Source organism: Leucopleurus acutus (assembly GCF_964270905.1).
Source record: "Leucopleurus acutus genome assembly, chromosome: 1".
Taxonomy (NCBI): domain Eukaryota; kingdom Metazoa; phylum Chordata; class Mammalia; order Artiodactyla; family Delphinidae; genus Leucopleurus; species Leucopleurus acutus.
The window spans coordinates 31728256-31755277 of NC_139142.1; the positions used below are offsets into that span (position 1 = coordinate 31728256).

The 27022-nt window shown below is 48.8% G+C and overlaps 1 protein-coding gene across 3 annotated transcripts in view; it reads right to left on the minus strand.

Annotated features, from left to right (window-relative positions):
• Positions 1 to 27022, minus strand: part of SMOC1 (SPARC related modular calcium binding 1) — a 152376-nt gene that overhangs the window by 13761 nt on the left and 111593 nt on the right. For all 3 annotated transcript variants that reach the window (XM_082838285.1, XM_082838287.1, XM_082838286.1), the window contains exons 6-10: positions 25395 to 25451; positions 23310 to 23390; positions 5730 to 5922; positions 5092 to 5174; positions 3231 to 3336 (exon numbers count right to left, since the gene is read on the minus strand). In XM_082838285.1, the coding sequence (XP_082694411.1) occupies positions 3231 to 3336; positions 5092 to 5174; positions 5730 to 5922; positions 23310 to 23390; positions 25395 to 25451 (520 nt within the window). The remainder of the gene's footprint in view (positions 1 to 3230; positions 3337 to 5091; positions 5175 to 5729; positions 5923 to 23309; positions 23391 to 25394; positions 25452 to 27022) is intronic.

Genomic DNA, 27022 nt, shown 5'->3' on the forward strand with positions numbered 1-27022 from the left:
AGCGGAGACAGATACAAATAAACAAACCAGCAAAACATCAGACAGGGATAAGCACTAGGCTGAGAATTAAAAAGCGGTGTTGTGGGCTTCCCTGGTGGTGCAGTGGTTGAGAGTCCGCCTGCCGATGCAGGGGACGCGGGTTCGTGCCCCGGTCTGGGAAGATCCCACATGCCGCGGAGCGGCTGGGCCCGTGAGCCATGGCCGCTGAGCCTGTGTGTCTGGAGCCTGTGCTCCGCAACGGGAGAGGCCACAACAGTGAGAGGACTGCGTACCGCAAAAAAAAAAAAAAAAAAAAAAAAAGTGGTGTTGTGACAGAGGGTGACAGGGCTGCTCCTTTAGTTTGGATGGTCATTGAGAAGATGATATTTAAATGGAGCAGTGGGGCCAGTCACGGGAGGATGGGAGACTCACATTCCAGGCTGAAGGAGCACCTGGCATGGAGGCCCTGGGGCAGGCAAGAGCTTGGCCTGTTTGAGGACCTGAGAAGGACCAGTGGCTGGGACATAATGACGGGAGGGAGCAGCATATGAGAGGAGGGTGAGCGCCAGCAAGACCATCCTGCACGGCCAGTTCATGGTCAGAGTTCGGGCTTTTTGCTTTTTCAAAATATATTAGCGAGACCTGAGAGGGATTTAAACTCAGTAAAACCGGTAACCCTGGCCAGCCACCTCCCTGCGTAACTGATTCTTTCTCCTTCTCTCTGCAGGCCCACTCCCACTTCCTTGATTTCTAAACTATTTCCTGATACATCTTGTCTGTCTTTTGATTACAAGTCTACCCTCCAGGTAACACAATTACCAAATGCAGTTCAAACCTTTCATTCTCATCAAAACCAAACATGGTCAGGCTCACATGAGCTTGAAATGAAAAACAGGTTTAGGAAAGAACTTTTTTTTAAATTTCTCCCAACATTATATCATACCTAAAAGAGGTTTTTGGAAACCGGAGCAACAAAAACTCCCTTCCCTAATGACACACTGGGATTAAAAGCATTTACGAACTTCTTAGTTTTTATTTTCTGTAAAAATGTCTTCAGCCTGCTATCTGAGGGTCAAGTGTCCATCCGAACTTGCCCTGGCAGCGGGCCCACCTGTGATTTTGGCCTCCCGGCCCAGGACCTAGCTGGGTTTGGTCCTTTCCCTGGCACTGAAGGCTGCCTGGATCCGAGGCCAGGCCGGGCTCAAGGGCTGCGCTCCCGCAGAAGCAAATGGGATGGAGGGTGAAGTCCTGTCTCCTTAGAACCCAAGTAGAAGCACCAGGCAGGCTCCCTGAGCAGTGGGTCAGAGCCAGCAGCCCTGGGGATTTGTGGGTGGAAAGCACCCAGACCTGGAATTGTTAAGGCCATGCCCCTTCCTCGTTTCTTTTTTCCCTCTCTTCTAAAAACCATAAATAGCTCATACCCATTTCTGCATGAAACAACAGGTATGTTTTCACATTCCAAGCATAAATAACAACAAGGCATATAATACTGAATATGCCTTTTCATAATTTCCTCTCCCTCTTCCTGGAGGTTCGGACACAGCCCTCTGGATTTTAGACTTCCAGTTGCTGAGCACCATGGGCTGCCTCTGGGCCGTTCTCATCTGCCGACCTGTCAGACCCTGTCTCCATCTTTTCAGACTTATTGCTGTGCTCCTCCCAGGGGAGGCCTGGACCCTTCCACAGGGTGAGCAAAACAGAGCAGGGCCAGAAACCAGCCTCAGAGCTCACAGGACCATGGGGGTTGCTGAGAGCAAGCTCCCTGGACAAGCAGCGTCCTAGAGTGGCAACCCACAAGGCGGCCCCTGCACTCACTGTGATGTGACACAAAAGTGGGTTTTCAGGATCGCTGCCCTTGTCTGCCTTGGGACACAGAACCACTGACAGCTGTGTTGGGAGTCCTGGTGCCCACCCCAGATACACACCCTGCTGTTGTGCTGATGCAGTCACGCTGGGGCCCTTCCACCAGCCTGTGGGCCTGGGCCTGTCTCGTGGTGGCACTCCTTGCCCTCTGACAGCTCTGCCTCTGGGAAGATGCGGAGGGACTAGCGCTCCCTCCTTGGTGAGCCACGTAAGCTGAGAGTCAGGCTGCCCATCCCTGCCAAGCACATGGTACTTCCCGTTGCTAAGGAGCCAGAACTCTCCCTATGCCTGCCGTGCCTCCCGCTCTGGCTTCATAATGGGAAGCACATCTCACAGGCCCTTTGGGACCTGCATCGTCTGTGTCATCTACCACCACTGTCATCTCCTCCACCTCCTCCTCCATCCACCCCAGCTCAGCCATACTGAACTTCGGACGTGCACTTTCCTGGGGTCACAATGTTCTTTCCTTTTTCCTGGAATGGTTTTCCTTCTTTTACTAGCTGAGTCCTACCTATCCTTCAAAACTCAGTATCACCTCCTCCGGGAAGCCTTCTCTGACTCCTCCAGACTAAATTAGCGAACGCTTCTCTGTTCTTTCACCTCGGTTCTAGCACTTACCACACAGTTTGTATCTTTCTACAGCCTAGTATCCCCATTAGGCTGCATTCTTTGAAGGCAGGGACATGCCTCGCATCCTTGGATTCCCAATCCTTAGCCCAGTGCTTGGCGTGCCATGCACGTTCAATAGTTCTGAGCAGAGGACAGATGAATGCATGCGTGCTCTGATCAACTGACCCAATGGGTCCAGATTAGTGAGCGCCGGCGATGCTGGTCGCTGGGGAGCGCGTACATTTCGGCCTCGGGTCAGGACTGCCTTGGTCAGCATATCAGCTCCTGAACTAAGCTGGACTTGGCTCTGGCAGTGTCCAATCCCACTGCCCAGAGTCCCTTGGGATTCTCAGGAAGCCAAACTGGCACGCGGCTCCTGCCTTCTCAGAAGAGAAGAAAACCACCAAATGCTCTGGACTCCCTCCCTGCCATCCCTGTTCCCATCGTATGCCCATCCCCCTTCCTGCCATTCTGGACTCACTCCAATGCATCCATTTCTGAGACTGAAGTGCTGGAAGTCTCCAGACACTCCCGGACTTGCCTATAATCAGGTAACTACAAGCTAGAGAAAAGCAACTCCCAAAGACTAGAAAGGGGAGAGGGGCGGCGAGATTTTGGGTGGAAGGTGAGACAAAGTCACAGCTACGCGGTTTCAGGAAGAGGATCAACTTCCAGCTCTTGTTCTACCCACCCCTCCCCACTCTCCCAGGGACCCGCAGCATCTGAAAAGTCAGGGGCCCCGTGGTCCCACTGGGCCTGAGTCCCGCTCGCATTCTCACCTCCCACCTCCAGTGGGTGCTGCTGAGTTAATGGCCTGCACCATATCAGTGGTGAGAGCATCCAGTAGGCTGGTGATAAATTCCATTTTCTTCCCTTCTGGACAGCCTGAAAGACAAAGTGAGACTTGAAGGCAGAGGCCAAGTAAATGATCAAGTAAACAGCTTCCTCAACTACCACCGTTTCCTCAACCTCTCCAAGTCCTTCTTGTCCAGCTAAATCCACTTTGGGAATTGTCCACAGCTCAGATGATTCTCGTAAACCTCCATAGTTCCTCTACCCACAGCCCGCAAGGGACCAATCGACCAAACGGATAATAATGCTCTCAATGTTCTTCCATGCCTCAAATTTTTTGCTGAGTGTCAACTCAGGCACTATGCTAAATGTTAGGGATATTATACACACGGTTCTTCCCCTAGTAAAGTTCACAGTCTACTGGGGAACTCAAGCTAGTTCTGGTACAGGAGGACGGAGCGACTCTAGCAGCAAGGACCAGGTGCTGAAGGGGCACAAGGAATGCAGAGAACTCCAAGGTCAAAGTTGCCTCAAGTAGATCTACCTGTTTACCTATCCAAGAACCTCCTCCTTTTTTCACATCTCTCCTCAACCAGCTTAGATTATAATTATCAACCCTCCCTTATAAGTACTCTCAAACCCTTTGTTTCTCTATTCCGCACTGTGTGATTCCAGCAAAACCCCAAGCGTGGATGAACCTTCTCACCGATGTGCCTTCTCCAAGTCTACACCCCCATAGCTGAAGAGTGCTAGCGCAAACACCACCACGCAACTGGAGAGACGGTTTTCCTGCAAATTCATGACTACCAGCCCCAAATGGGCCCTCAACACTGCCTACGATCCTCCTCTCCGCAGCAACTATTTCATTCTCTGCTCTCTGCAAATCCCCTAGGTCTCCGGTTAAATGCTACCTTCTCAGAGAAACCACAGATTCTTCCTGTCCTTCTCCCAGCACCTCACTCTTTCCTTTCAGAGTACCTGTCACCACCTTTTATCTGTGTTTGGATTCATTTATTTGTATACTGTCTCCCCCACTAGACAAGCTTCACTTCGGTTTTGATCATTAGACAAACCCAGCGCCTGGCACATAGGGGAATCTCAATGGACATTTGTTGAAGAGATGGCTAGAAGGAGGGACCCTGGTCTCTACGACTCCATTCTCATGACAGAGTGACCTACAAACCTCACTTGGGAACCCCTAGACTTTCAGGAGCCTCTGTTTTCAGTCCTCCTTCGGAGTCCTGATGGGGAATAGTAGGCCCAGCTCCCACCAGCACTGACCTGCATCTGTGCTGATTAAGACTACAGTGTTCTGGGCCATCAATATTTAGTACTCTTATTGTAACTCACTGTCAGAGAACACTATAAGACAAACCCAACCCAGCAGCCATTTAGAGGTTCTGGGTCCCTGCCTGTGAGCCTTGTGTCATACCCCAGTGACAGTTCTGGGCCACCAGGAATCATTGCCCCTCAGGACAGCCTTTCCCTGTGAGCTATCTTCTCTTTGCAGCCCTGGGGAAAAGGGTCCACAGCCCCCAGATCATTTTCCCAGTCACCCTTAGAGAAAGAACTGTAGAGCTTTTAAGGGTAGGATTTTAACCCAGTGACTACATTTTAAAGATAAAAGCAAGGAGGAGAAACAGCGTGCTCAAGAGCACAGGACTAATTAGGAACACATCCCAGACTGGGTGCAGATCCCATGGCTCCTGCGACGCCCCTGCCCAGTGTCCCCGCTCCACCTTACGGATGGGGAAGCAGACCCAGAGGAGGGCGCTGCTTCTGCATGATGAGGGGCTGGAGGAACAGGAAGAGGTGAAGGCACCAGCAAGGGGTAGTGTCGTCTCCCACCTGGCAGCTCCCTGTCCTTGAAGGGGTCGTCCACCTCCGCACTCTTGGCCCTGGCGTCACTCTCACAACTGGGCATCACGTAGCTGAGAAGAGAGAGATGCAGGGGGTGAGGAGGGGCTGGAAACTGAGCTGACTTCAGCTCCTACTCCCAGCAATGATCTGTGTGGTCTCGAAGCCTAGATCTCCCAGAGCTGGCAGCAGAATATCTCCTGGACTGTCCAGCAGCTACAAGGCAATCCCAGCGTCGGTGTTCCCACAGAGACATGTTCAGGCACGTCATCTTAGTCAGTCTAGTAGAGCGCTGTTACCTTATGTCCGCACACAGGATCTTTTTGATCCATAGAACCTAGTGACTCAGGCAGGGCAATCACCTTCTCACTGGTGAACTGAGGTTCAGAGAGGTTACCTACTTTCCCAAGGTTGCCCAGCTAGGAAAGGCCAGACCTGTGACCAGAATCCAGGATACTGGGACCTCATCTGCCCACGAGCAGAGTTGCTGCTCCCCTAGTGCCTCGACTCCCACCAGACCAGGACAATAAAGCCAGGAGATGTGAGGTGACAGCGTAACAGGAAGCTGGCTCTCCTACCCCAGGCTTCACCTGAGGGGTGAGGGGCAGGACGGGCTCTGGGGGACTTACCGTGTGGAGGTCCCGGGCAGCGGACGCCCCGTGTCCACCAGCACACACCAGCAGTAGCCAGTGGATTGGTGGCACTGCACTGGCTTATAGAGCCCCCCGGGGGCACACTCGGGGATGACAATGCCCTCGCGGGGATTCTGCCGGGCCTCTTCCAGGGCGCTCTGTCTCTCCTGGTCACAAGAGTGAACTTTCTCTGCAAGAGAAGACACAGCCTGTGGTGATTCCCACTCCTGTGCCTTCCCTGCCAGGACCTGGCCTGGCCCTAGGGAACTGCTGGCTGGCTGGTGAATCACCAAGGGGAGCTGTGTCTCCCACACCAGCCCTTAGTGAGGGGCTGGAAGCCCAGAACCTCCCTGCGGCCCCCTAGAGGCGGGGGCAGGAGCCTGGCTGCCCTGCGAGCTGACAGCTGATGCAGGAACGCCCGTGTGTGTGTGGACACTCTCCCAAGCCCAGACACAGCAGGACAGGGCCAGGCCACTGTCCTCAGGGCAGGGACATGCTCTGGTGCTCAGCACCCAAGGGGAGCAGAAACAAGGCCCAAACCCACTCCCTTCCAGGCCTCCAGCAGGGCTGAACGGAGCTGAGCTGATTACACAACACTGCTTCCATCCAGTGCGAGAGAGAAACAGGCCCGCGGGAAGGTGTCTGTACTCAGCGGCCTCACGAACTACGTCAACGTCTCTGAACAGCCAAACCTGGTTTCTCCAGAGTCAGGCCCAGGCTGAGGCAGTGCACGGTGTCCTGTGCCAGGCCTGGGGGCCTCAGACCCACACGACCCCTGACCAGTCAACCTGCCGGACTTCCCTTTCTTGTTTTTTTGTTGATTCTGTGGGGATTTTTTTTTCCTTTTTTCTTTTTAGCTATTAAAAATAAATAGCATTAAAATAAATAAATAAATAGCATTAGGTTCCTTTTCTTGTTATAAAGAAAAATTTGAAAAAACCCTAATCCCACCAAAGTTAAACACTACTTGCCCTGGACCTCTTCTTTTCCATGTACACATACATAAATACATATGCACACATCTACTGTTTTTGGTTTTTTTGGGTTTTTTTCTGCGGTACGCGGGCCTCTCACTGTTGCGGCCTCTCCCGTTGCGGAGCACAGGCTCTGGACACACAGGCTCAGCGGCCGTGGCTCACGGGCCCAGCCGCTCCGCGGCATGTGGGATCTTCCCGGACCGGGGCACGAACCCGCATCCCCTGCATCGGCAGGCGGACACTCAACCACTGCGCCACCAGGGAAGCCCACTGGGGGTTTTTTAAACAATAAAAGGGACCACATCATATACCTGTACTATCACTTTTTTGATCTACTTATTTATCTCTTTATTTATTTACTTTATTATCACTTTATTTCTTTCATGAACAATATTCCGCAACTTTCCCCTTGAAGAAGATGACAGAAATCGTCTTGGGTATCCCATGATATTTTCACAGTGTTTTACAAAAATGCCATTCCGAGAGCCAGGAATTTGGTATCAGCAATGTGGAGATTCATCCTCCTCACTGAACAACAGCACAAATGATGAAAATACAGAAGCTCAACTCTGAAGGAGCCAAACCCTTTGAAATAATGACTCTGGTAATGATACACATATGAACCGGACAGATGTTGAAGCAGCCTGTAGGTGCACACAGAGACGCAAGGCAGCTCCATGCTGTCTTAGAGGGAAGTCAGATGATGGGAAATGGTTTTTGTCTCACTCTGAGGAAAAATGCTGAAAAAATTCTCATTGCAGGGTGAGGGACTATTCCCTTAAGCGCATAAAAATATCTGAGAGTCAGGGGACAGGTATGAATAGTACATTTGCTATTAAAATATAATACTGATCTGAAAAAAGAAAAGAACTATTGTTTTCATAACGCAAACACAGTGAAACTAAACAGAATCTCCTTAGCTAGAGGAACAGCAGTTTAAAACTGTTGACAGGCACTAGACTCGAGATTCTGAGCCCAATTATAACTACCACCAGAACTGCCCCTAAGAGGCAGCATAGGAAAGAGACATAAACTGATTGGAAGAGGGGGGCCATGGGGAGACCTGGCCTGAAGACGCAGAATTTTGAGTTCGGCCCCTGGCTGGAATGGAGCCTGGCACCTTCCAGGGGATTACGCAAGAGTTTTTCAATAGCTCTCTCAACCCCAAGTTGGTAACTTTCTTTTCCTACCTCATAGTTCATGCCACAGAAAAAGTGACAGAGGAGAAAAACCAAAGGAAAACAGCTTTTTACCGGCACCGCGTTCGTGTAACAACGTCTGACAGAGGCTTTAAATTAAGATCTTCCAGGCCAACATTCAAAAGCCATAAATCAGACAGAACGCGAGATGCGAACAGAGGTGGAGAACGCTTCCCCAGGGACAGAGCAAGTGATGGACCTGACTTCACAGCACTGGGGACAGAGCAAATGATGGACCTGACTTCACAGCACTGGGGACAGAGCAAATGATGGACCTGACTTCACAGCACTGGGGACAGAGCAAATGATGGACCTGACTTCACAGCACTGGGGACAGAGCAAATGATGGACCTGACTTCACAGCACTGGGGATCCTGAGACTGCGGGCATGTGGAGACCAGCCAGCCGAGGAGAGGTGGGAACCTGTGGTTTGGGGACTGTCGACAGATTCCTGGAAGTCCTTGAAGGCTGTTCTGAAAGGTTTGTAGCCCGCTTCCATAGAGGTTGCACGGAGTTCCACGGAGGATACTACAAACCATACAAACGGTGACGCTCGATAATGTGGAAAAACTGGGGGTTAGCGTGGAATTCGAGAGAAGGTGAAATGCAGGGTTTCTTGTCTTTATCTGCTTGCTTATTACTTTATGACGATCCCTGCAAGTTCAAGTGCTCCTCTAAGAAAGAGACAGGAAAGGTTTATAATCATAGCACCAACTGTTTGTGAAGAAAACACAGAGAGTTTGTCTTCCGACAGAGACAAAAATCTCCCCTAAGAGCCTCTTTATACGACTAATAGTCAAAGCAAATATTCATGGAGGAGCAGGAGCCAGGCAGGCGACAGACTAGGGGCTTTACTTGCCGAATCTCTTTGTCCGTGTGAAGTAGGCACCGTTATTATGCCCATTTTGTAGACAAGGAAGCGGAGTCGTGGAGGGATTCATGAATTGTCCCAAGTTCACTCACCCCGGAGAGAGGAGGGCTGGGGCCCCAGTCAAGGGCTTCTGACGGTCAAGCCTGTCTTGCTGAACTCTAGACAGAGGTTACTGTCTCTAACTATTTGCTTTCGGGGAAAAATACATTTATTTTTATGGTGTGAAGATCTGCCAGGCCAGTCGCTTTGTAGACTGCCCCAGATCTGCTGCATTTGAAAGCAAATGTGTAAAAACATGTACTTATCCATTTGAAGCAGCACTGCTTCTTCTGAACCAATGATTTTCTCAGCCTAAGCACACTCCAAACCTTGTACCCTTGTATTTTTCCCTCTTTGCCTCAGAACTGGAACACCTAAGGCCAGATTTGTAACTCACCCACCATTTACAGACAGTAACATGAATAATAATGGCTAACAGCTACCTGAGCATTTATGGTGTGCCCAGCTCTGTACTGGGCACTTCCACTAACTCACTTCAAACCCATCACAAGCCTCTAAGAAAAGTGTTATTATTATCCTCACCGAGCAGACTGGCTGTGTGATTTCCTCAAGGTCAACAACTAGGAAGTGGCAGAGCCTGGATTCCAGCCCAGGCAGTCTGCTCCCAGGCCATGGTCTCTACCTCTCTTTAATATCAGCTCTCACTGCCATGTGCTAACCTGATTTTTAATCTAACCTATGTTTTTCTTTTACTTGGTGTGGTAGATCGTTACAAAATGGTACCAGTGAATTGCACCTCCCTGTATTCAGGGTAAACCCCTCCCTGCTGACTCTGATTTGCTTTGACCAATGGAAAGGACGGGGGTGACAGTGTGTGGTTTCCAGACCTCGGCCTGAAGAGGCCTTATAGCTTCCACTTTCCCTTTCTTGGAATCCACCCTGAGACCACCACATAAGAAAACCAGTCCAGCCTCCAGGAGGATGAAAGGCCACATGGAAGAAAACCAGAGCGGCTCAGCCCACTGCCAGCACCAACTTCCGGGCGTGTGCGTGAAGTCATCTTGGACACCCCAGCCCAGCTGACCCTCCAGCTGGACAAGTCCAGGAGTCAGTGCAGGTAGAATCAGTCAAGGAACCACCCAGCCAATCCACAGACACATTAGAAAGAATAAATTATTCTTGTTGTGAGCCACTATATTCCTGGGTGGTCTGTTACGCAGCAGTAGATAACCGGGACACTTAGACTTGCTCAACTCTTTAGCAATTTACCCCGTAAGTATTTCTGCAGCCCTCTCAGACCCTTCAGCCAATCAATCAATCAATCGACCAATTATTCCTTCAGTGCTTCTCCAGACCTCATGCGAATACTAATCGGTACATACCAGGGGGCACAAGCTTATCCTGTATCTGAGGACCCAGAAGCCAGCCCCATCCTTAGGGCCACTGTCACCCTCTGCCCTTCTCAGTCACCTCCCAAATGAATCTTAAAATTCACAACTATCAGATTTTCCAGATACCAAGAAGGCACCTTCCAGAATGCAAGCCAGGGGATCTATTTCAAGGGCCTCTTCATGACCACTGGTTCAGAGAGGAAGCTTCTCAGAAGTGGATACTCGCTGTTCTAAAACATTCAGTCTCTGCTCAGGGAAGTTCAGGGAAAGATGACAAGATTAGAAGGTCTGGCCTGATAACTATGAGAATGGCCCGGGACCATCTGTAAATACTTGGAAGACATAAACAGCGGGGGGGACAGGGAAATATCAGGGCTGCCCAGGGCGACACGGGAATACCTAGCCACACATTCTTACACACCCATGCACACCCAGCCCCTCTAATCCTGTTCCCAGAACCAGTGAGAGCCGGTTCACTCCCCACCTGGCAGTGGGTGGTTTAAATCTCACTCACCAATCTCTGACTGCCTGAGAGAAGAAACACAACAGAAAAGTAGCCTGTGGAAGGAATGAGAACGTGGTCCAGCCCTTGCCACCGGAAAGCACACAGCCCTCTATCCCAACAATCACACGGCAGCCAGCAAAGCAGGGCTAAGTCCGGGTGGGAGTGGGCAGGGAGGGGGACCGGGGAGAGGGAGACCGGGCTGAGCCAGACAACACAAACCCTGTGTGCAGGCCCAGGGCCCGGGTTCTCAGGTGTCCAGCCAAGACAGGAGGAGCGTGGAGGACAGCCCCGTCTGCTACGGCCAGCCCCTGCCTCTGTGCCTCTCAGTGACCTGTGGTAATTAGGAGCAAAGGGAGCGTGCACAACCTCAACCCTCAGCTAATCCCCAATTTTGGTTTTAGCCCACAGTTTATCCTTTGTTTCTGGGAACTTTTTCTACTTTATCATCTGTGTCTTTTTTCTTCTTCACTTAAGAAAAAAAAGTGTCCAACAAACATAAACATTAAAAGATTTGTGTTTCAGGTCCTTGGACTGGTCTTTGTTTCTGGCTGCGGCCTTCCAGAGGAGAAGCTGCTGCAGGAAGGAGCAGACAAAAAAGCTGGGATGCTGGGCAACCCAACACCTGAGTGAGCAGGTACTGGTGAGCCAGTCATATCTTGAACTCTTGGGAGAAAGAGCAGGGGAACCTTATGGTGATGGAGGCCAGGGGAGACGGGAGGAGAGAAAAGGCAGTAGTCAGAGAGGATCACTAGCAGTCAGGGTTCTCCAGAGAAACTGAACCAACAGAAAAAAATAGATAGATGATCGATAGATAGATAGATAGATAGATGATAGATAGATTTAAAATATATATATATGGAAATGGATGCATATGTATATGGAGAGAGAGAGAGGGCTTCCCTGGTGGCACAGTGGTTGAGAGTCCACCTGCCGATGCAGGGGACACGGGTTCGTGCCCCTGTCTGGGAAGATCCAGCTGTGGAGTGGCTGGGCCCGTGAGCCGTGGCCGCTGAGCCTGAGCGTCCGGAGCCTGTGCTCCGCAACGGGAGAGGCCACAACAGTGAGAGGCCTGCATAGCGCAAAAAAAAAAAAAAAAAAAGAGAGAGAGAGAGAGATTTATTTTAAGGAATTGGCTCCAGGCTGGCAAGCTGGAAATTCAGGTAAGAGTGATGGGGCAGTCTCAAGTCCAAAATCAACAGGTCAAGCCAGCAGGCTAGAAACTCAGGCAGGATTTCTATGTTACAGTCTGGAGGCAGAATTCCTTCTTCAAGAAATCTCAGGTTTTGCTCTTAAGGCCTTCAGCTGATTGGATGTGGCCCACCCACATCACAGAGGGTCATCTGCTTTACTTCAAGTCAATTGATGATAAATGTTAATCACATCTAAAATAATACCTTTGCAGCAACGTCTACACTAGTGTTTGACCAAACTGGCTACTGTGGCCCAGCCAAGTTGGCCCCTAAAATTAACCATCACTAGGTCCCTATGAAAAATGAGACCAAGAAAAGAGCCAAATCTTACAGAAAACCATACACAGAGAAGCTGAGAAGAGTCATGGGTCATAGAGACATGAATTGGGAAGACGCCTTGATGAATGATGCCATCTTCCCAGAGAAAGAACCAGAGGCTCTTCTCTGAGTGGCGGCTCAGTTGCTAATTAAGGGCAGCTTCTCGGGCTGCCCTGACTGAGCATTGCCTATACTACAGACAAGGGAAGTGGGATGCTGACAGGGCTGAGGGCAATGTCCTGAGGGAGGATGGTACTCCTGGCGTCTCAGATCTAACGTGGGATCCTGAGTAACAGAGGAGATAAGGCCAACAGAGAGGATGCAGAGGGGGTCAGGGGCCTTCCTGGCCCCAGGCTCTCACACAGGCTGGTACTGGGTGTACGCTGGTACCATGGCAGGCTCTGGAGAGGTCAGAAAAGTTTTGTCAGACGCAGCAAGAAGAAAGGACTAACCACAAGATCTTAACTTACCCTCATTCCGGGCCTCCTCCATCCCCAAAGCTTTCCCTGGGGGGTCCCACCTAGAGCAAAGCCTCTCTCTGCTGAGTCTGAGTATCTGTTCCCCTCCTGGACCCCTCACCCTTAGCACCAGGACTTAACAAGACTGCAAGCTATCGCGTACTTCCTGATCCTTCCCCACACCCATCCCTGACCTGCGGCGCCTCACTCATAGGAGAACCACAGGGTCTTGGGTATAAAGGATCCACAGAGTATTTAGCCCAAGAACCCCTCTATTGCTGGATCTCTGCTGTTCCACCTCGAGCCACAGGATTCTGTTCTAGCCTCTGACACTTCAGGGTGGGACCACCCACCTCTGAGTCAAGGCCAAGTCATGGGGGATGAGACCACAGAGGCCAGAAAAAGAAAATGTGTCCCTTTGACTCATCCTGGGAAATGCCACATTCAATCCTCAGACCATCCGGCACTAGATTTTCTTAAGGGAAAAATCAATACACAGTTACCCGCCTGAAAAACAAGAGGAGCTTATCTATGTTTCGTTGCAAAAGGAATCATCCCACTGGGCCAAGAATATTAAGGGAAACACTAGCGTTGTGTCGGCTACAGTTACCCTGAAGCCCCTTCAAATACCTCACACCCACTTAGCCTCTTATCAAAAATGAATGAAATGCTGAAGGATAACCCAAAATAACAAGCCTTCTGTTAAAAACAACTTTTCCTGAATCACAACATGAAATTCCAGAGGCGTAAGAAATCACACGGCTCCTGCCTCGGGAGCCTCTGGGTCGGCGTGAGTGGCGTGCGCTGTCGGGACAGTTGCAGAGAATCTGGCCGAAGAGGAGACTGCAGGAGCGAAAGGAGGGACCAGGGGGACCAAGCTTGAAGGCACTGACTCCCCTCTTTTTGAGGGCTTGGCCCAGGGACTGGACACGTGGTCTCCAAGGAGGAGATGCTTCAGAGTGCACGATCTTGGGGAGTGATTCACAGGACATCACTGAACAGCCCTTTCTGTTCATTTGGCCACACGGGGTTCAGCACCCATCCCCTGGAACACTGCTTTTCTGCCCTCCCATCATGTCTGGCACCAAGCTGCCACTTGGCCGTCACCAATCCCCAAGTCTCAGAGTCCTCCAGGGACTCTGAGAAAACCCTGAAGAGGAGGGGACCTCAAAGAACCATTCCTCAGGGCTCCCTTTGGAACAGACAATGGTCAAGAAAACAGAGGTCCTGTCAGGGCAGGGAAGAGGCAGACTCCCTGATAAACAGAACAAAGTCAGTCCTTGAAATTGTGCTCAGGTGTGCGTCAAGTAGGGGTGGAGGGAGTGAGAACAGAAACAGAATATGCACAAATTTAAAATGTCACCTCTTCCACTGGAATGGGTTTCTCCATTTAATTTAATCTGAAGGCCCTTTTCCCCATAGAGTAGGCAGGCAAATGATGTGAAAAAGATAACATCATCACCCAATCTTAACCTACAAAGGGACCTTGGACCACGTGTCTGGAGAAGGGCACCCCTTCTGATGAACTCACTGGCCAAGTGAAGAGATGCTGTTCAGCTCTGGTCATGGGAGAAATGAGGATGGTGTGAAAGCTCAGTTGGATGGCTGTTCCCAAACACCAGGGGGAACTCCAGCAGTCAGAGGGAAGAGCTTCTAGGAGCAGGAGTCAGGGTGAGACGGGGATACCTGGGCTTCCTCGCCAAGGCTGAGAACAAGAGTAAGCGCCTAGCACTCCTGCCCCTGCACGCTCCAGCCCAGGCCTGGCACGTGGGAGTTTCTGTCACTGCTCACGGAAGTCAACAATGATCAGAATAGAGGCAGAATAGCTCGGTGATCAAGAGCGCGGGCTTGGGGCCAGACGGATCAGCCTCCACCACTTGTTAGCTCGGTTTACTTTAGCTCTCAAGTCCTGGGTCCTTACCTGTAAAAGTACGGTAACCACAGCACAGGCCTCACAGGGCCATTGTGAGGATGAAACACAATGGTATATGTAAAGCATTGAACCCAGGGCCACAGTTAGTTGATAAGTGGTAGGTTATTAGCTGGTCTAGGGTAGCAGTGTCCTCAGTCAATGTACAGCAAACCCGGCCTTCCTGACCCATCCCCGTGAATGACCAGGCTCTCAGGTGGACTGCAGGGATGACCTGCTCTAGGTACAGGCAATGAGGGGCACACTGTCTTTAGTTTACCTAAAAAAATAATAACATAACTAAGAACCAGTCTACTTTCAAAGATCACTATGTCAGCAACTCAAAACAATGTCTGTGAGAGAATATCCCTCCCCTCTGGGGTGGACCGCGCCTCCGCCCCTGTCTTTGACACACCACTGCCTGAGGGTCAGCTCCTTCCTTAGATGCTCCTTCTGTTTCTTTCCTTGGCCCCCTTAGCACCAAGTAGAGGCCTTGGCACACGAGAGCTATTGATGGGCCTGTGGCCCTGGGCAAGGTCCTTGCTAGTCCGGGCTCCTTTTCCTCATTTAAAATGAAGTGGTGGCACATATGGTCACCTCACCTTTGACAAAGGACGCAAGAATATACGATGGAGAAAAGACAGCCTCTTCAATAAGCAGTGCTGGGAAAACTGGACAGCTACATGTAAAAGAATGAAATTAGAACAATTCCTAACACCATACACAAAAATAAACTCAAAATGGATGAAAGACCTAAATGTAAGGCCAGACACTATAGAACTCTTAGAGGAAAACACAGGCAGAACACTCTATGACATAAATCACAGCAAGATCCTTTCTGACCCACCTCCTAGAGAAATGGAAATAAAAACAAAAATAACCAAATGGGACCTAATGAAACTTAAAAGCTTCTGCACAGCAAAGGAAAGCATAAACTAGACGAAAAGACAACCCTCAGAATGGGAGAAAATATTTGCAACTGACAAAGGATTAATCTCCAAAATATACAAGCAGCTCATGCAGCTCAATATCAAAAAAACAGACAACACAATCCAAAAATGGGCAGAAGACCTAAATAGATATTTCTCCAAAGAAGATATACAGATTGCCAACAAACACATGAAAGGATGCTCAACATCACTAATCATTAGAGAAATGCCAATCAAAACTACAATGAGGTATCACCTCACACCACTTAGAATGGGCATCATTAGAAAATCTACAAACAATAAATGCTGGAGAGGGTGTGGAGAAAAGGGAACCCTCTTGCACTGTTGGTGGCAATGTAAATTGATACAGCCACTATGGAGAACAGTATGGAGGTTCCTTAAAAAAACTAAAAATAGAACTACCATATGACCCAGCAATCCCACTACTGGGCATATACCCTGAGAAAACCATAATTCAAAAAGAGTCATGTACCACAATGTTCATTGCAGCACTATTTACAATAGCCAGGACATGGAAGCAACCTAAGTGTCCATCGACAGATGAATGGATAAAGAAGATGGGGCACATATATACAATGGAATATTACTCAGCCATAAAAGGAAACGAAATTGAGTTATTTGTAGTGAGGTGGATGGACCTAGAGTCAGTCATAGAGAGTGAAGTAAGTCAGAAAGAGAAAAACAAATACCGTATGCTAACACATATATATGGAATCTAAAAAAAACGAAAAAATGGTTCTGACAAACCTAGGGGCAGGACAGGAATAAAGACGCAGACGTAGAGAATGGACTTGAGGACACGGGGAGAGGGAAGGGTAAGCTGGGACGAAGCGAGAGAGTGGCGTGGACATATAAAATAGATAGCTAGTGGGAAGCAGCCGCATAGCACAGGGAGATCAGCTCGGTGCTTTGTGGCCAACTAGAGGGGTGGGATAGGGAGGGTAGGAGGGATAGGTGGGATAGGGAGGGTAGGAGGGAGACGCAAGAGGGAGGGGATATGGGGATATATGTATACGTATAGCTGATTCACTTTGTTATGCAGCAGAAACTAACACACCATTGTAAAGCAATTACACTCCAATAAAGATGTAAAAAATAAAATGTAAACATAAGATGTAAAAAATAAAATGAAGCGGTGGTACTAGAGGCTCCGGTTCCCACAGCCCACAGTCTTACTACTAGCCCAGAGCTTCCCCACGGCTCAGAGGGGGATCCAGCTCAGCCTCCCCCACCCCAGGGGAGCCCAAGCACCAGCAAGTGGCTGAGTGAGGCGCAAGGCTGCTGGGGGCCTTCAGATTCGCCCCCATGCCTGGCACCCCTGTCCACGGTCATACTGTGTCCAGCCATCTGTGGCTCAGAGGCTCCCCCCAGAACAAAACTAACAACGCCTGCCCCACGTCCCCGAAGCACCCACTCACAGGAGCGTTTGCAGGGGGCTCTGTAAATAGGGCACAGTGTTGGGATGAAGTGTAGTGGGTGAGGGGGTGTAAGGGACAATTACAAACCAACCAGCCTGTCTAAATAATTTCTCCCTGGGGCACCTAAAATGGCCATGCCCTGTTCACTGTTGTCTGAAGCAGTGACCTCGTCCTTCCCACACAGACAGAAACTGAGAAGTGGAGGAAAACAAGATATTTCTTCTAGGATGGATTGTCCCAATATAGTATATAGGCATTTTTTTCAAACTTTTCCCCCAAAGCATCACTGACTCACATCCACTCAAATTTTAGAAAAGGCTCCACCTCTACTGACTCATGCCATTAAGTGAGCTCATATGACCCTTCCACCAGAAAGAATACGAAACGCTTCAGAGTGGTTTTGCAGGGACAAGTACTGAGCAGTGGCAAGCTGGCGTCTTTCTAGTTTTCCTCAGTAACTTTGTTCACCTTGACCGGATAAGCTCTGTCCTTTAAGGACAAGAGCTAGCAAATAAAAATTCAGGCGAGAAGGAAGGAGGGGTCACGGGCCAAGGCGGGGAGATGGAAGAGATATTTTTTAATTTGTCACATAAAGTATCATAACTTCACACTTCATCCCCCGAACAATAATGTTGCACATGTGAGTGTGTTAGTAAGATATATACCCTGTTTACTTCCAAAGCCATTTTACAAATAAACACAGAATGAGGACCCTCGGACCAAAGCAGAGATAGTAGTTGCCTTCTAGCAAAGTGGCAGAAGCCAATTCCAATACCTCGGCAGGGCCTTCAATTAGGTCTTTTTAGCAGCAGAGGCCAAAGGAGAACATTGGGATGTGGTGGGTTTGCCCTTAACGCCACAAGGCATACATACTCAATAAAATCTTTGCTGGTGGAGCAACTTCCAGATCCCCCCAGCCACCACTGCACCTCTGTGTTCCAAGCAGACAACATGGGGTGCAGGAGCAAGGCCACAGGGAAGACTAATTTTAAAACCAGGTTAAGACGGACTGTGGAGCCAGGCTCTCTGAGGCCTCCGGACGTGTTTCAGCTCCTCCTGGCAAAGGGAGAACTTGAGAAAGGCCTTTGTTGCCAGGGAGAAAGCCATAGGGATGGCCACCCATGCCTGTCCCCGACTCTATTCTACTGGCCCTGGTGGACCAAGACACCTGCATAAGATAGATGGGCAGACGTCCAGAAGGCCAGTGACAGACATAAACACCAAGGATCTGTTTTTATACAGGTATTTTAAATGCACACGAGCCCAGCCCCATCCGCGGCGGCTAACGTTCGTGGATGACTCGTTCTTCCTTCCAGCCACGTTGTGTGTGAGGTTCCAGGTGGCTGTGAGGTATTTGCTTACAACAGCTACCGCTGGTTTCTCTGAGAACTGTTTATTTTTCCAGGCCTAAGGTTATTACATCACCCCGCGGTTTCTGGGCAGGCCAAGAGCACTGGTTTGGGGGGTGGGGGATCCAGCCAGGAGGTGCTGTTGCCTCTGTGACCCAAAATCCCAGTCCTAGCAGCAGCCAATCCAGCAGGAGCTTCCAGGTGAGGGAGGAGCATACAAAATGTGACCCGTGGGCCCAAAAAGCAGGCCTAGAAGAGCACCGATCTGAGCCTGGCAGGTCAGGACAGGAGCCTGTAAACAGCTTCCTTGTGATGTAGATGGTGAGAGAGGCAAACACTCTCACTTACCAGGGGGACAGGGGTCACTGTCGTGGCAGAACTTATAAGAAATGCATTTCCACCTTGTGTCCCCGCTGATGGCTTGTTTGCAGGGAGCAGAGTTACCACCAGCCGCTGCATTCACAGATCTACAGAAGGAGGGTCTGCCGGGCAAGGAGGTAAGGAAGGAAAGGCGTGGTCCTTTTGGATTTAACCCACAGGGCCAGGTTCTAGGGCTTCTTGGAGTCCCAGATCAGATCGTGAAGGAAGTGAACTAGAAAAGATGGAGAGAAAGGAAAGAAAGAAATGGGGGTGGGGGGAGGAAGGGAAGTCCAGTGACCTCAGGGTGGCCACAGGAGGGAACCAGGCGGAGACAGAGGCAAGGGGCCTTCGTACATGCCTTGAGGGCATGGTTTGCAATAAGAAAAGAGTGAGGGCTCACGCGACCACATTTCCTGGGAGATGGCCTTTTCCCAGAGGAGAAAGCACAGAGTTTTGTCATACAGAAAGAGAGAAAAAACAAGACTTCTATCAATCACAGCGGTGGGAAGGTGCCGGCATGTAGTAAAATCCAAAGCAGTAAGATACGGATGAAGGATGAGATGAAGCCTAATTATTGTCATTTCCTTAATCCCTTTACTCTCTTCTCTAAGATGTATTATAGATGATTACAATGTTTTGAAATTCTAGTTATATTGAGAAATGCCTTCGTCACTAGCCCCTGATACCAAAAACTCAGCAAGAGTTCCTGTTTTCTTATAAAAGCAGAACAGAGTCTCTGGCCAGCTTGCATAGGAGAAGATGCTGTCTCTCAAATTCTAGGATGTTCGCCGCCAGGTGCGCTGTCTGCCCGGTTGCAAGAAGAAGTCCTGGTACAATGGAGGCGAGAATCAAACAGAAGTCCAACGGGCAAACCTGCTGCCGCTGACCCTGCCACATACTCAGAAGGAGACACTGACCATGATGAACACATGACAAAGCCTTAAAAACGAGGGCCAAAACCTCCGGGAGGAGGGAAGGAGACAGGATAAGTCTGCAGGCATGTGTGTCATGTTATTGCAACACTTCAGCTGCCCAGTGGAACCTTTCCAACATCAACAGTCCCCAGGCCAGAAGACAAACCTGGCGTCACAGGGTCTGAGTGTGAAAGAAGGATGTTTGGGGTGTAAAAGAAACTGGGATGCCTTTTTGCCTCTGAGAGAGAGAAAGCTGAGAAGAAGAGCTCTCACTCAGTTGGCTCTCAGAGTCCCACTCCAACCTCCCCAGAGGCAAGGGCAGAAGCTCTCCTGGACCCAGAGTCTTTCATTAAACTCTAATGGGAAAGCGTCCCAGGGGCCTGACTCAGAGGCTCTAGTCCATACCAGAACCAGCCGCCCAGACCCAAGTTAACATACGAGTCTACTGACTTCTCATCAGACCAAGTGAGATCATGTGAAAAGTGGCTAGCACAATACATCAGGATATTCCATTGAGTTTGTTTTCAATAATTCACGTACACCTACTATGTGCCAGGCATTTTAGATACATTAAATTCTCAGAAAAATCCTGCAAGGCATTAATGATTTTAACTAATAAGTAAGGAAATCAGAGCTCGGGGTAGTTAATTAACTTTCTCAAGGTAACCCAGCCTCTCAGTGGGGAGCAAGCATCAGAAGCCAGGTCTATAGGTTTGCCTGATACCAAAGCCCAGGATTCTACCCTTACGTGGTTGACCTCATCTACGTACAAAAGATTCCCTACCCCCCACCTAGGAAGGCCAAGCCTCAGGATGCTTCCTGGGCAACCCACTTGTGAGAGCACACACAGGACAGGATGTTAAAGCTCACGCGAGAGCAGAAAGTGCCACGTGAGCTGCCTAAAGAGTTTTGCGCTAATGCAGGCTTCCCCAGGCATGTCAGGAAACATCTCAGGAGGCACAGTCCCCACTTCTAGGAAAGGGGCCCCAAAACCTGAGAAAGACACACCCCCCTACACACGCTCCCATCCAAATGCTTCTACTTCAACCTTATATAACGGGGCCAGCAAACTTTTTTTCTGTAAAGGATCAGATCATATCTTAGGCTTTACAGGCCAGACGGTCTCTGTCACAACTCTTCAACTCAATGGTTGCAGCACGGAAACAGCCATAGACAGTATGTAAAGAAATGGACATGGCTGTGTTCCAAGACAACTTTGTTTGCAAAATCAGGCAAGCGGCCATTGGCCAACCTCTGTTACATGCCTGTGTGACACAGTGTCCCTCACACCTAATTACATCAAAAAGGTTGACAGGCACTCAGTCAGTTTTACCACCTGATCATGATGGAGAATGTCCCTAGTTTATTAGAAAATGCCTATGGTATCGACCTCTGATAATGATTGCTGGTCTCAGTTACTCCCAGGGAACCTTTAGCTCTCCTCCAACTATCCTGTCCTATACGCTAAACTTACAGACATAACTGGGGCAAACCAGGAAAAAGTAAAGGTGGCTGGGTGCCTCTCACAAAAGGAAGGGGATTGTACCTGCCTGGAAACCATTTTTCAATATGATCCCATACTCATGCAATTGGAAACTACACAGGGGAAGAATGAGTGGGAAGGGGAAGGACTTGAGCGGAAGAAACATCACCAAACTTGACACTGCCTCTTTACTATACACAGAGAATGCAGCCCAAGAAGATAGGTGCTCTATTCCCAAAGATGAATCATTTTCTCCAGCCCCACCACTTACTAGCTGTGACCCAGGACAAGTTACTTCCTCTCTCTCATCCTTTGACTCTTCATCTGTAAAATGGGGATAATAACAATACTTACAGGGTTATGGTGACACTCAAATGAGATAACACATAACTGATATGGACTAGCTATGATGACACTGATGATTCTGACTTTACTGATGATGATCTTTTCTCCTCATCCTTCTCCAAAGCAAACACGTTGAGCTAGATTCGCTAATAGATACAACAGACAGGCAGTAAAGCCCTTGCCTTCACAGAGTATAACTTGGGTAGAGAAATTAACCACTGGTAGGCGGAAAAAAATCATGGAAGCAGTTGCTAAATGTCAAACGAATGCTTCAGGCAAAAGGTGCTGCGTAATTTCAGAGAGAGCTCTCCCTCTTCTCTACCCCTTGGTCACCGTATGAGAATTGAGCCTCCTACTGGGGCTCTGCAGACCTACTGGGGGCTCAGGGAATGCGGGGACCTTTTGCAGATATCACTTCCAGATACCACAGGCACCAAAACCACTTCTCTTTGACTTATCATATTTGCCTAACGGTGAAGGGAGAGTGGAGGAAGGATCTAAGAAGCTTCCTAATAGATGTTTTTGCTTAGGGTGACAATCACAAATTCTTTCCCGATTGAAGAATTCTCACTAGAAGAAGTATCGATAATAGTCCCATTTTCCCTCCCAATGATGATGATAATAATAAATACAATTATACCTACAATTTATCATGCACTTACTATTTATCACTTAGCCAGACATTGGTTAAGTACCATACAGACTAACTCAGTTAATCTTTACTCACCGTCCTTTAAGGGAGAGATTATGATCCTGGCTGAGAACTGAGGCTCTGTGGGCGTGGCCGGGGCAGGGGTGGGGCAGGCATGTAACTTGACTGGGTCACTTACTAAGTGTTGGAGCCAGAACGAGAACCCCTGTTTGCTGATTCCAAAGCCTGTGTTTTAACCATGGCACTGTTCTGTCAAAGACTCTGGCCCACGGGACGTCACATGGGCTCCTTCCCACCCCAGCATCCCACACCTCCTCCAGCTTCTATCAAACAGGGAACCAGACACATGCCGAGGTACTCAGCAGAAAAAAATCAACCAGGGCTATGTGACTTCACCTCATGGTCTAAACCATTCCGTGCACTCCAGTCCCCATGACCTTTAGGACAAAGCTGGCATACTATAGAGATAAACCAAAAGGGGGGCAAGGACAGCACACCCATTCATTAATGGTCATGCAAAACCCTGCCTGCCAGGTGAAAGGGATGTAGTTTACAGTCCTCGCTATCTATCAGGAAACGATGATACGGCTAAATTCAACAACCAGGCATAAATATGCCAAGTAGCGTTTCTCACAACGAAGTCTGAGGCTGAAAGAAGGATGATCCCCACCCCGGACAGAGATACTGATTGGATCTGTTAATATGTTTTCCTGTCGATGGACATCTGGTCTTTTTTGATGGTAAATGAACTTTAACAACTTTGGTCTTCATTGATGGTAAATGAACTCTAATCTGACCACTCTTCAGAAATTACCACCTTTCTACAAGGGTTCAGCCAGTACCAAAACCTGAACACTCACAAGACCCTCAAAAGATCAAACCAGCAAAGATAAGATTGGAGTCAGCTATTTAGAGCCTTAAAAACACATAGATCCAAGGCTCTTAAGGTTTGAAGTCCAACTTCTCTATGCCCAGCCATTCTTCTTTCAAATTCTTCTGCATGGCATATAGAAAGTCAATTAAAATATTAAAACATACCATCAAACTTTTTTTTAGCTAAAAGGATCAGCTACTCATGAAAGACGATCCCTAAACTATTAACTGAAGACAAAGTTGGAAGGGAATAATCCCATCTCATCTCCGCATTTTACAGCTGTGGAAAAAACTGAAGGCCAAACTTGTTAAATGACTTGCCCAAGGCCACACAGTGATAGTCACGAAGCAACCATACAGCACCCGTGGACAGAGCAAGTACATATCAATACATAATCCAAGGCAGATTATTTACCTGAATTTCTTACATTGGTATTGTTCAGTTTGGAGTCCTTGATTACCAAGTGCTTAATCCAGAGAGTGGGAGCTGTGATTTCTGAAAAAAGAAGGAGAGAGAAAATAATGTCTGGGCAAAGAGAGTATGTAACTTGGAGTGTAACCCCCAGACTTTTTAACAGCTTTTCTAAAAGCCTGAGGCATCAAGGCTGGAGCCATCTCCCTCATCCCATATCCACTTTGTCCCAACACCCTCTTGCTTCCTTTCTATGGAAGATCATCTCCCCATCAGCTCATAGGAGCCAACCAGGGCCTCCCGTGCTGGGAAGCCGAGTGGTCAGAGTCCAGAGGCACTGAGCCACTCCATCCAGGAATAAAAATATTATCCCAGGAGGTGAGGAACACGCGCCAAGCCAAGCCTTTCTCAGCTGCTTCCCTGGAAGAAGATTTAAAGGGGGTAAATCAACAAACGAATGCCAAAGAAACCACAGAGACCATTTTAGAGGAAACAGCTAAGCCGCAGCAGGTTTTAACTTGCTGAGATTCTGCTTCACGTGGGGAAGAAAGTAATGGGTCTAATGTGTGCTTCAATCCCCTTTCTAATAGTTTCTCATCGAACAGAGGCTGAATTCCTCCATCCAGAGAGTTCCAGCGTGCCTCCAGGCTCTCCAGGGGTGGGGTCACCCAGTGGACAGGTGCCATGGAAGTCTGAGGATGACCCTGAACACACTGTAGAGCGACGAGATCTTCCATGAGTGTGTTGGGAAGGTCTTCCAAGCTGACATGGTCTCCATTCCACTCCCCCCTCCCCAGTCAATCCTCCAGGGTCCCAGACTTACCAATGATCTAGGACATTTGTGGATCACAGAAACATTTTAACTTCTAGGCATGAACACACACATATGTTCCACTCCATGACCAGCTGCAAAGGATGTTTCACATTTCTATCTAAAGCTGAGCCTGGGCTAGAGACATCCTTAGCCACAGAACCAACCAGTGGCATCATTTCTTTTTATTCCACTGTCCAGTCTTAGAATCCAAGCCTGGATATATTCGGCTGAAAGCTGCTGAAAGGTTGCCATATATTGCACTGAGCTCCACATCTCATTGTCAGACTTTCTAGAAACCGCACTCTGCCGAGTTTCCTGCCCCTCCTCATGGGAGCCTGGAGTACTTAGCAAAGTACACGGAAGAATGTAGGCCCTGAGCAGCTCAAACCCAAATCAAAGCCAGTCTTCTGCACCCAAGCTCCTCCTGTCCGCTCCTCATACCTCCAGAGATACCCAACCTCTATTTTGCCACCAACCACCACTATTTCTCTTGACCTAGAATTTCTCCTCTCCCAAATGTCTCGACTCAACTCTCAAGGTCCCTACAACTCAGCCAGACCAGCTCCATATACCAGTCTCTTTCCTGCTACTTTCCTCGCTATATCCCATCTCCACCATATTCTCTCCTTTGCCCACGCCAGTTCCCCTGCCTGGAACACCCTGATTCCTCTCCCACGTTTTCAAAATCCAGCTCACGTTCCCTCTCTTCACAGAATCTTTTCCCATACCACTGTGATCTCTTTCTTCCATACGTGTCTATCACAGAAAACAAACAAACAACTGAGACCATAGAGTTCCATACACAAAGTTCTCCTATAGTTGCCAATCTCTTGAGAGCAAGGGCTTCCATCTCGTCTACTTCTCCTTTGTCCCCCAGAGGCCTCCCACAATGCTGGGCACAGAGCACTGCAGGAACTTGTTAAGTGCTGATTCATTTAGAAAAGGGATGCTGCCGGCCTGTCTTTCTCAGCCCCGGCTCCTTGGTCTTGGCAGTCCGCGGGGTCCATGCAGGCTCTGTTATTATTGGACGTTAGAGCCAGGCAGGAAGCCTGGCAAGAAGAGAGGGCCTTTCCAGAAGTGGAGGGTGTACTAGTTCCTGGGAGGGTTTGCATTTTTTTTAAAGGTTAAAACAACCTGGCTTAAACTGGGAAAAATTCAAATTAAAAAAGAAAAAAACAATAATAGTAAAGCTTAAACAAACAACCGAAGGAAAGACCTCCCCAAATCCGAAAATGGGTGGGAGAATTCGAATCTGAAGTAATACAAGAGCTTACCGTCTCCATCGAACACCGGCTGGGTCTCCATCGTGGGTGTCGGCTTAGACCCGTCATCTGAATTGAGGGTTAAAAAGAATCGAAAAGAGACTACCATTATTGAGGTAAATACTATCTACTCTCCAGCACTATTGAATGGTTGGGGTTTGCACATGGCCCGGCCAAGTCCCAGTGAACAGACCAAAGAGAAGGAAAAGAAAGAAGAAAAGAACAAGAAGGAAAAGAGAATCACAGACAGACACCAACAGTAAGACAATCCAGGTGTGTGCTTGCCATTCCAGGGAAGGGACCCAAGTTGTCATGGCTCTGGAGGGCCCCTTCTCATAACTCTGTACCAGCGTGACTCCGTCAGCCCTTGCTCTTTCCTCGGGAGAGCTGGGAGGGCTATCTTCACCAGCAGCCCTGAGTTTTGGCCAGAAGTGTTAGGAGATGTTGGCACACTTGTGGCATCTAATTCTGATATCCCCAGCTCCTTCCTGCCCTCTTGCGAAAGGTACTAGCCAGTACCTTTTTAGTGGCCTTCACTGAAGAGCTTAAGGAAAACAAGACAACATGGCGCCATTTCCTCCCAAAGTCCCAGCTATTTCTCCATCCTCATCTAAAAGCAAAGTGAAGGTAAGAAGGACATTTCTCTCTCCAGCATGCTGAACTACAAAGAATGGGGAATCCTTAGAACACTTTGAACTCTTGAAACAGCATGCACCCCAATTCCCAAGCAGAGGTGGGGGCAAACAAAATGGGAGAAAACATGAGTAATTGCACCCTGGGTTTGCTTTGAAATTTCTAACACAGATGATAGGAGCAGGGAGTTCTCAGTAACAAAGTTCTAATACTTATGGTCCTAGTAGTGTTGGCAGCTCTCTCTGTAGACCAAAAACCTCTACTGATCAGAGTAAGTTCAGACTTTATTTACCTTTCAGGACTCTGAATTACGTTCATCAAGATCCCAAAAGCTTAATTTTGAACAGTGTTTCTCAACTTTTTTTTTTTATTGCCCATCTAAAGAGTATTTTTAGACTTTTTCTCCTAATTAATTTCCTAGTGAAATGTTAATAACGAAGATACATTGCATACCTGTTTGTGTACTGTATGTATATCTGTGCTTTATATGGAAAAAGAGCAAGTGCTCCTTTGTGCCCTAAGAACCAATTTCCACCTCCTTGGTGAAAGCTGGGAGCAGGCATCTTTACCTGTGTTGAGAACGCATACTTCCGAGATTTTTCTGTTTTCTCCCTTGGGAGGGGGAGGGAAGAAGAGCACCGTGGTCTCGGACACCGTGGTTACACAATCCCTTCTTCCCAAGACCCCCAGAGATCTTTTAGGACTGAACGCTCTATTCTCCAAGCATTAACTATGGAGAATGCAAGTTCTCATATAGCCTGCAACGCCAGTCAGATCATCGATAATGACAGCCTTCACCATTTGGAGCTCCCAGAACTCTCGGCAGAGTTCCCTGCATCTTATCATGGGAGAGAGAAAGAACAGAGTCCTGATCCCTTTCTTACGCCAACACCCCACCTCTGGGATCTTAAGATTCAATAGCTATGGAGACCCTGACCCTCGCTTGAGGCTGAGGCCAGCAACCTGGCAGTCGTGTGACACCTGACCCTGCTATAATTCTCATGTGC